Genomic DNA, 10011 nt, shown 5'->3' on the forward strand with positions numbered 1-10011 from the left:
TTATAAATAAAAAAAATTGATATTTTGAAACTATATATTGAAACAAATTAATCAAATAACATCTTATATGCTAATATTTATTTTTATTTATTAATTATTAGTAGAATAATATGGTTAAAATTGTACCCAAAAAAAAAGACTAATATGATTAAAATAAGATATGTGAATAGTGCAAATGATCAAAATGGATCACTCATTTTAGAACGGAAAGAGTAATATTTAATTGACAATAAAACATGCATAAATAGATAACTTGCTTCCTTGAATTTCCTAAAACATGGATTCATTAGTATTTTTCATTCTAGCACTATGTTCACTTTCTTCTACATCATTTATTGAATCAAGTAAAATCCAAAATGGCTTTACCATTGATCTTATACATCGTGATTCACCTAAGTCACCTTTTTACAACCCTTCATTGTCCCATTTAGATCTCATAAGAAATGCATATTTGCGCTCAAATTCTATACTAAATAAATTATCCATTTCTCTTTTATCAAATGATGAAAAAAATGAATCACCCGAATCAATTATATTACCAAATAATGGTGATTATCTTATGAGAATTTTTATAGGTACACCACCTATAGAAAAACTTGTTATTGTTGACACAGGTAGTGATCTTACTTGGGTACAATGTGCACCTTGTGTCAATTGTTTCACTCAAGATACACCTTTTTATGATAGAACAAAATCTTCCACTTTCTCAAATGTTTCATGTGACACACAATCTTGTACATTACTTCCTAAAAAACAACAATTTTGTGGAAAATTTAATGAGTGTTTATACTCATATCATTATGGTGACAAATCATATACCATTGGTCAATTAGGTGTTGATTCTATTAGTTTTGGTTCTAATAGTGTGGTTCAAGGTGTTAATGATAATGTTAATAATATATCATTTCCTAAGTCTATTTTTGGATGTGGATATTACAATGTTTTTACAGCTGATAATAGTGTTAGAACAGCTGGACTTGTTGGTCTAGGAGCTGGTCCATTGTCACTAGTTTCACAACTAGGTGATTCTATTGGTCACAAATTTTCTTATTGTTTGGTTTCTTTTACTTCAAATTCATCTAGTAAATTGAAATTCGGTAACGAAGCAATTATATCGGGTGATGGAGTTGTGTCTACTCCACTTATAATCAAACCTTCTGAACCTACTTTTTACTATCTCAATCTTGAAGGTATCAGTGTTGGACAAAAGACGATTCAAACAGGTCAAACCAACGGTAACATGATCATTGATTCAGGGACAACACTGACGTATCTTGAACAATCATTTTTCGATGATTTTGTTACTTCGGTGAAGGAAGTTATTGGTCTTGAAGAAAGGGAAGATACTCCGTCTCCGTTCCACTATTGTTTTACATATCATCCGGATGTCGGTTTTCCTTATATTGTGTTGCATTTTACAGGAGCTAACCTTTCCTTAGAGCCTAAGAACATGCTTTTGTTGTATGAGAATAACTTGGTATGTTTGGCAGTAGTACCTTCAAATATTCAAGGAATTTCCATCCTTGGAAATGTGGCACAAGTTGATTTTCAAGTGGAGTATGATCTTGAAGGGAAAAAACTTTCTTTTGTTCCTAGTAATTGTGCTAAGAATTAATTTATTCTTAATCTTTATAAGGTTATGCTTTTTTAATTTGACATGTTATGTTTATTTAGTTTTTATTTGAATTTCGGTTACTAAAGTTATATCGTATGATCAATTTTATCAGTTCTATTTTGTTAGTTTTCGTTGTGTCAATTTTCATTTCTCATTCCTAATCTAAGCCGTCACTGTACACAATAAAACTGTCGCCACTTTGCCACTAGAACTGCCGAGATTTACACACACCCACGGCGGTTGATTGGACGCCGCAATAAACGTCACTATTGAAATGAGCGGCGACGGTTGTCTTCCTACTGCCTCAAATTGATTGTCGCCGTCTTCAATTTTTCTTGTAGTGTTTGAAGAGTGGAGAGGAAAAAACTGAAAATGGTGGTTCTCACAGCTCACAACAATAAGGGAATTCAAAGAGACTAAACATAACAAAAAATTGTTTAAAGTTTTGACTATCGTTTCCAATTTCTTCTGTATGTTAGCATAAGAGTTTTGACTTTATCATCTCAATGGGTTATTCAAATTTCACTTGCAACGATATAAAATGGCTATTTTTTATTTTTTTAACAAACAAAATGGTTATTACTAATACTATCTACGTTATTAATAATCCAATTCATCTTCGCAAAGGCATTGCATGTAATATATGGGTTCAATTCGCTTATTCATCAAAAAATGTAAAATTCTAATCACTAAACTACTTAATCAATATAATAATGATTACAATTTGACAAACCACTATTAAAAAATCTTTAAGAAAACTTTCACATTTAGGTTCATTATTTTTTAAATATATTTGTCTAATATAATTAGGAGAAAATCACTTGATTTCAAAAAATAAAATAAAAAATACAACTTGATTCAAATTTTTACAATATTTTCAATATCCTTTTAATAAAATCTAAACAACTCATTTTCCAATTAATCACCAAAATACCTTATTTTGAATTTAGAAAGTGATTTTTTTTGTCAAGTAGCCTAGTGGCTAGAAACTTTAAAGGTTTTTTTTTATAAGCCTAGCAACCTTAAAGGTGAATAAGTGAAGTGTCTCAGGTTCGAACCCGGGCTCCTGTACATATAGTGCGATGTCTCTGCCAACTGAGCTAAGCTCACAGGGACAGAAAGTGATATATTTTAAAATGGCTTAAATGTAATTTTAGTCCTCTTATTTTCAAGTTTTCACAATTTTGATTCCCTTATTTTTAAATTTGTAATTTTAATCTCCCTATTTTTTTTAATGGATCTTGCTAACTAATTTCTCTGAGTACTAGTTAAAGAATTAAAAAGAAAAATAAAATAAAAGTTATGCATTAAAAATATCAAAATTTTAATTTTTATTATGTTGACTATACAATTTCCAATAAAAGCTTTCTAAATGCGTCAAACAAAAACTTCTAAATTTGAATACTTTCCTTGGAGCACTTTTTAACATTTGCTTTTTTTTAATGTAAGCAATTTTGGCCCCCTTGCCAATTTTTAACTCCTAGTATTGATGATGTGAAAGTGCAATGCGGAAATGGCAATATGAAATGATACCTACAAGTTTTGAGAAATATTTCTGCAAAATGTTATAGAGATATATGTGGTAAATTTATCATATCTCTCTGAATATAAGTCGTATGCTAATGATTTTTAATCTAGTGTAAATAAGACAAAATTTACTACAAGATTGACATTAAATATAGTATGAGAAAATCTACCTGCAAGTTTGAGAAAAGTTTCTGCTCTGTTTCTGTATCAGTACCCATTATTTGGTTAAACTGAACCAATTGGATAGTTAACCCTCAAAACAAAAATTATATTTGTATTCTTGACACCCTAATCTTTCCAACGAGTGATCGTTTACTCAAATCGGACATCGTTTAGTATTTCAAATAAATTGTGGAAGTTGAGGGTCTCATGCAGAATTTATGCAGGAAATCTGGAAAAAAAAATTGGAACACAATATTTCGGTTTATATAAACTGAAATTTTTTAGCATGACAAAAAAATTCGGTTCGTATAAAGCGCAGTACCCCCAAGGGTAAAAACAGAAATTCAGGGGGTAGAAAAGAAATGCGCGGGGTCGGGAGAGAAATGATCGTTGAAAAATTTAGTTAATTGAACCAAACTGTAGTTCGAACTGCACTAAACCATATTTTTAACTAAACCATTTAATTCAGTTTTGAACTTAACCACTTTCAAAAAACTGTTACAATTCAGTATAAAACTGGTTCAGAATCAGTTTGAATTTATTAACTGGTTTTTATTAAAAAAAAAATAGAATACATCAATATTTTCCGGAAAAAAAGTTACTCATTTTTTTCGGAAAAAAAAGTTCTCGATTTTTTCCGGAAAAAAGTTTCAAATTTAGAAAATAACAATTCCGAGTTTTTTTCGGAATAAAAGTTGTCGATAGTTCCGATATTTTAATCAAAAGAAATTTCCCGATATTTTTCGGAAGAAAAAGTTTTGGATATTTTTTCGGGAAAAATTTTGGATTTTTTTTTTCGGAAAAAAAATTCCCAATTTTTTCGGAAAAAAGTTTCGGATCTTTTTTCAGGAAAACTTTTCGATATTTTTTCTGAAACAACGTTTCCCATCTTTTTTCAGGAAAAATTTTCGATTTTTCTTTTCGGAAAAAAAGTTCCTGATTTTTCCGGAAAAAAGTTTCCGATCTTTTTTCGGGAAAATGTTTTCGATATTTTTTTGGAAAGAAGTTCCCGATTTTTTGGGGAAAAAAGTTTTGGTTTTAGATAAAAACAATTCCCAAGTTTTTTCTGGAAAAAAGTTTCCGATCTTTTTTCGAAAAAAAAAAGTTTTGATATTTTATGCGGAAAAAAAGTTTCAAATATTTTCTGGAAAAGAAAATTCCGATTTTTTTTTTTCCGGAAAAAAAAGTTTTCGATTTTTTCGGGGGAAAAAGTTACAAAAAAAAGGGTTTAAAACCAGTTTTAAATCAATTATCTGAAACTAAACCGATTTAAAGTTGTAACCTAGTTCTAAACCGAACTGTAACTAATTTTAGAAATAAACTGATTGCTATAAAAAAAATAGTTTCAGTTACCGAACTGAACCGTATAAATGGTTCAGTTCATGAATCATCAACACACCTACGAAGAATTGATCGAGAAGTACCTGAAGCTCAAATCCTGGTATACCAATGTTCACTATGTCATTGTCCCCTAGTTTTAATATGTTCATGATATTCATATTCACATTTACATGTTTGTCATTTGGGCTTCGGGTATGATTTTGAAGACAAGGATACGGCTTTAAGCTCTGGTTGAGTTCCAACATTCGAGGATGGAAGTATACCAGTGGCTTTACTTTTCCATTTTCATTTCCGATTATTTTATTTCATTTATAATTATGTGGCTTTTTATTTTAAAATATAAAAAACTTATACACATGGCATCTTAGTCAGCAAAACGAATTGCCACATATGTGTTGACTTAATTAAAATTGAGGTTTTGCAAAAGTGGTTAAAATTAGAGGTTAAAACTACTGTACTATTTTTTAAGTTAGGGATCAAAATCGCAATTTTGTGAAAGTTAAACGCCCTGAAAATTATGAAATTATCATATGAGGTTTGAATCCATGAGCTTGCAAAAAAGTGATGTTATCGTCGAGCTTTCGTATCTCATCTTTCGCAACTCACAACCCCTTTACACATTCTCCTTCTTACAGACTCTTGTCTCTTCTTCCTTCTCAATCACACTGTTGCTTCTCTCTCAAACCCATTAAACAAAATAATGGGTTCTTTTCTATACCCAATAATAACCTTCAATCTTCTTCTTCTTTCTCCAAAGTTTCTCCTTTTTCAGGTACCCTTTTGTTACCCTATAGTGTTACCTTCATCAAAATGGTGTCTTTGTAACAATCACACTTACCCTTTTGCATAATAATTTTGTATAACTTATCTTTTTTAATGTTCATTTTTTTCAGGATTAGAGGATGTTTTTGTGAGCTTCCTCATTGGAAAGAAAAGGGCAACGGATGTTGCACACATGTATGTCAATTTACTTAATTGCTTCCTCAATCATGTTATATATATATTTTAATAAAATGCTTTTTTTATTTATTTATTAATGTTTCTGCTTGATTTTCTGTGTTTTTATGTTCTTGATCCTCAGTGGTTCAATGTTTTGGTTATTGAAATGCACTAACATTGGTTATACTGTATTTTTTTTTTTTTTGAGAGATATTACTATTAACTTTATATATAGCATATTTTTTAGCTTATGCAAATAAATAAGTTTTACATTAATTTATCAATTTCCTACTTACGAAAATTGTATTTTTATAAGATATTTTTTCATAAACTACCTTGACCAACTTATAATAATACATAAAAACTTATTTATTTGCATAAGTTGTTGTTTTGCATAAGCTCAAAAATAAGCTATTCCAAACGGACCCATATTCAAGATAATTACACATGAATGAAAGACAAACGGACAACAAAAAGTGTGGCTAACCCTTTCTGGATGGCAAAACCAATCCTCTTAAAAACTACATTCATAGACCTAGGAGATATAACATTGCTATGCATGACCTGACCCTTTGAAAGTGTTCCATTTTGAGCTGTTATTGATTCTTCTATGGAAGGGGGTAGTTAAATTCTCAAACTTTTGTAAGCTGCGTTTTTATTTCTCATGATTGCATACAAAGCTAAACCTATTATGTTAGCTCCATTTGTAGTCACCTAAGTCATGATTAAGATGAACAATGTTGAGAGTCTCACGTTGGACAGTGATAGGGGACAACCCTCACGCGCCATGAGCTAGATTTTGGTGTTGAGTTAGACTCAATCCATATTCTAATAAGGTTATACTTTTTTTAACTTATGGTATGTTTGAATGAAGGGTTATAGCGAGAAGGGGAATTGACTGTTAAATGTTTCTTTTTAATTTTAGAGAAATATTGTTAATGAAACGGAATAAGAGACGAGGACATTATATTTCATGATTAGCTATCACTCTATTCTTGAAATGAAATTTTACCCCTTCTCTTTTCTCCAAAACCCTCATTTAAATAAGGCTTTAACCTTGATATGGTCTATTGCTTTTGTTCCTAGCAGGGTGTGGAAACATGTTGTCCAGAAAGGAGACACGGTCATTGATGCCACGTGTGGTAATGGTTTTGACACCTTAGCATTGCTCAATTTGGTTGCTGATGATTCACATAATGGTTATGTGTATGCATTGGACATTCAGAAAGATGCTTTAGATAAGACTTCATTGTTACTAGAGGAATCACTTAATTCCAATGAGGTAAGGCCTATAAAGGAGTGAAGGTTTCAACCTTGATTTGGTGAAGAATTTTGGGTTCTGTTTTATTCAGAAAAATGTTTTTCACAAAATTTGCAATTTGTTTGTATTTTATTTTCTGTTCTAAAATTGAAAAACTTGTGAATATATATATTTTCTGTTCTAAAATATGTTTGATCATTTTCTGTATGCATATTTTCATCATTTTGGGTATACTATTTTAGTATTGAATTTTAGAACTAGGCTTGAGCCTTTTAATGATTGTGCTGTGAAATTGTCAACAATTTAAGACCTTTTATGTCACCAGCAATAATTTCAAAATTAAATGCAGAAACAACATGTGAAGCTCTTCAATATTTGCCATAGTAAAATGGAGGAAGTTGTTCAAAGGAATGCCTCTGTTAGGTACTCACTTTCTCGTAACATGTGCATCATCTCCTTGTTCTTATTTTGTGTATAGAAATTAATGGTTGAAAATAAGAGACGTACTTGATTTAATTGTACTCAGTGATATCTTTGGCATTCTTTGTTGAATAGATTTCTGGAACAAAAAGCTATAATTTCAACTTGGTTTTTTTTTTCTCTTTTCTTTTACCTCGACATTGGCACAAGGTTTGCACAAGAACAAGGTAGATAAAAACAAGAAAAGTTAAGTGGTAATCCAAAAAACCACTCAAAATCACTAACTTCCAGTTTCAATATTCATACAAAATGCTTCACTCTTTACATGATTCATGCAATTGAAACCAAGTTGGTCATGAAGATTGGTAGCTGTAATCTAGGTATTGATTCCATTTATGTATTATTGGCTCAAAAAAAATTGTCACCGTTACTATTGACGCAATTTCATGCAAATCTAAGTCTGAGATCTATCTTAATTAGCTGCATACTTTTAGGCTTGTTGCATTCAACTTAGGTTACCTTCCGGGAGGCGACAAAGAACTAATAACAAGATCAGAAACAACATTACTGGCATTAGAAGCTGCAAAGAGAATTCTAATACCAGGAGGGCTCATTAGTATTGTGGTATATATCGGCCACCCCGGTGGAAGGTGATATTTCTGATTCTCTATCTTTTCGAAATGTTACATCTTTGTATTGCTAAAGGTCCTGATTTTCTATCTATATTTTGAATTATATATGATGATTATTCCAAGTTTCACCGGCTTCAATGAAATTTGAGCATGTCAATCTGGTTGATTATAAGATCTATGAAGCACGGACACAGACACCGGACAAGACACGGACACCGATAATAATTTGAGAAAATGACATAATTCAATGTAATCATAAGTCCGTGTGTGTCGATGTACGACACCAGGACACGCCTAATCTAAGGAGTGTCCGTGCTTCATAGATTAAGATATATTGATGTAATTTAAGCTCTGTTTTTGTGGAAATGGATTCGCTACATTAACTGCGTCACAGTTTTTAATCTTGACTGTCCAATCTAAAATTAACGGTCGAGAGTGTCTACTGTGTTTATGTATGATTCTCTTAGATGAGAGACTCCGAATCCATGTATCCTATATATGTCATCTGGGTTTGGCCAATGTTGTTTCTTTAATTCCTTTGATAATATTTTTTGGTTCAACTTTACAAAAGATGCAGATTTCAATTAATCAGTTGAACTTACTTTTTCTTACGATTTATTTGGGAATATGCATGTCTTGGATTCAGACCATTGGTCGAAAATCAGTAGTTTAATAAGACATACGAATGTATGGCAAACTGTACAATTGTTAAAATACCAATTGTGAGTTTTCCAATTAACAGTTTTAATTTTAGATTTAGGGTTTGTCCGGAATGACTTATTTGAACTTATCTACTACATAAGTATTTGTAACACTATTTGGCTAGATTTCATGGAGTTATAATTTTATGACATATCCATAAGCTGTGTTTTCAGCTTATTTTTATAATCTCTCAAGGATAGCTTATGAAAACAACTTATAACTTGTATGAAAACTATTCGACATTATTTTATCTTTCTTTTTTTTATATAAATAATAAGCTTACAAAAAGCACTTAGAGGATAAGCGCTTAATTTAGTCATCTACTGAAACATGACTTTTATCTTCTAAATTGCGTCTCTCGCTTCAGAGGAGCCAAATCAATTTTGGTAAATGCCAATGAAATTGTACTAGTATCATAAAATAGAGAAACTTTCCTATGGTTATATTGATTTTAAATAACTCATTTTTGACATTGATTTACATGCTTTATTAAGTTGTTAAATTTGATATGCATCCAATAATAATGTTTTTAAATTTATGCAGTGAAGAATTAGAGGCTGTTGAAACTTTTGCTGCTAAATTGTCTGTTGAGAATTGGATCTGTTGCAAGCTTCAAATGTTAAACCGGCCATGTGCTCCGATACCAATTTTCTTGTTCAGAAGATAATGTAAATACCTGCCATATGATTTTTTGACTAAGAACATTAAGGATCCTTGTGTCCTTATAAAACAATAAGTTCTATTCTTGTGAATTATTTTAAAGGAAAGTGATTCTTATACCTCTCTTTTGTTCCAGCTTCGTCTTAATTCTCTCTACAAGCTTCATAAAATTGTTCTGTCATGATTTTTCGATCTTTATTTTAACAACAGGTATATATAGTAGGAACAAAGGAGAGCATTGATACGAGTAATATCGTTACTCAATCTAATAGAGGAGTGTAAATGAGTCGAACTGAATGTTTAAAGTTTGAGTTTCATTTTTAGCTCTAATTATATTATATATATATATATATATATATATATATATATATGGGGTTTTCTAACTTAGACCCTAGTTAGGTCTAAGTTAGCAAGGTGCACCTTTTCAATTGGACCAAAATACCCATTCTTTTTAATTAATTAACCAAAATACCCATTAGTAGACGCAGATCCAGTGTCACGCGCGTACCGCAGGACCATGGTTACAGTCCGTTGATTTCCATCAGACAGCCAAGATCTGATCTCATCAAGACTGTCTGATCAGTCAGACAGCCCAGATCATCCTGATCCATCAGATTCCAGCGCCTGCGCCACACTGGATTACAACCTGGAGAGAGAAAAATTTGCTTTTTAAAAGTAGGACACGTGTCACACAATGGTTGGCTGGGCGTGATTTTTGTTCATTTAATACTTTGAACTCAATTATTTCGTTG

At 31.2% G+C, this 10011-nt stretch overlaps 2 protein-coding genes across 2 annotated transcripts; both read left to right on the forward strand.

Annotated features, from left to right (window-relative positions):
* The first annotated feature begins 216 nt into the window (after positions 1–216).
* On the forward strand, positions 217–1740 carry LOC123893924 (aspartic proteinase CDR1-like). Its single transcript, XM_045943753.1, has one exon. The coding sequence runs from the start codon at positions 278–280 to the stop codon at positions 1613–1615; it is 1338 nt and encodes a 445-aa protein (XP_045799709.1). The 5' UTR covers positions 217–277; the 3' UTR covers positions 1616–1740.
* A 3435-nt stretch (positions 1741–5175) lies between these two features.
* Positions 5176–9392, forward strand: LOC123893926 (putative rRNA methylase YtqB). Its single transcript, XM_045943765.1, has 6 exons — positions 5176–5417; positions 5539–5602; positions 6674–6866; positions 7195–7268; positions 7760–7915; positions 9143–9392. The coding sequence occupies exons 1-6, from the start codon at positions 5210–5212 to the stop codon at positions 9264–9266; spliced, it is 819 nt and encodes a 272-aa protein (XP_045799721.1). The 5' UTR covers positions 5176–5209; the 3' UTR covers positions 9267–9392.
* Positions 9393–10011: the final 619 nt, after the last annotated feature.

This window comes from Trifolium pratense, linkage group LG7, assembly GCF_020283565.1.
Source record: "Trifolium pratense cultivar HEN17-A07 linkage group LG7, ARS_RC_1.1, whole genome shotgun sequence".
Classification (NCBI taxonomy): Eukaryota; Viridiplantae; Streptophyta; class Magnoliopsida; order Fabales; family Fabaceae; genus Trifolium; species Trifolium pratense.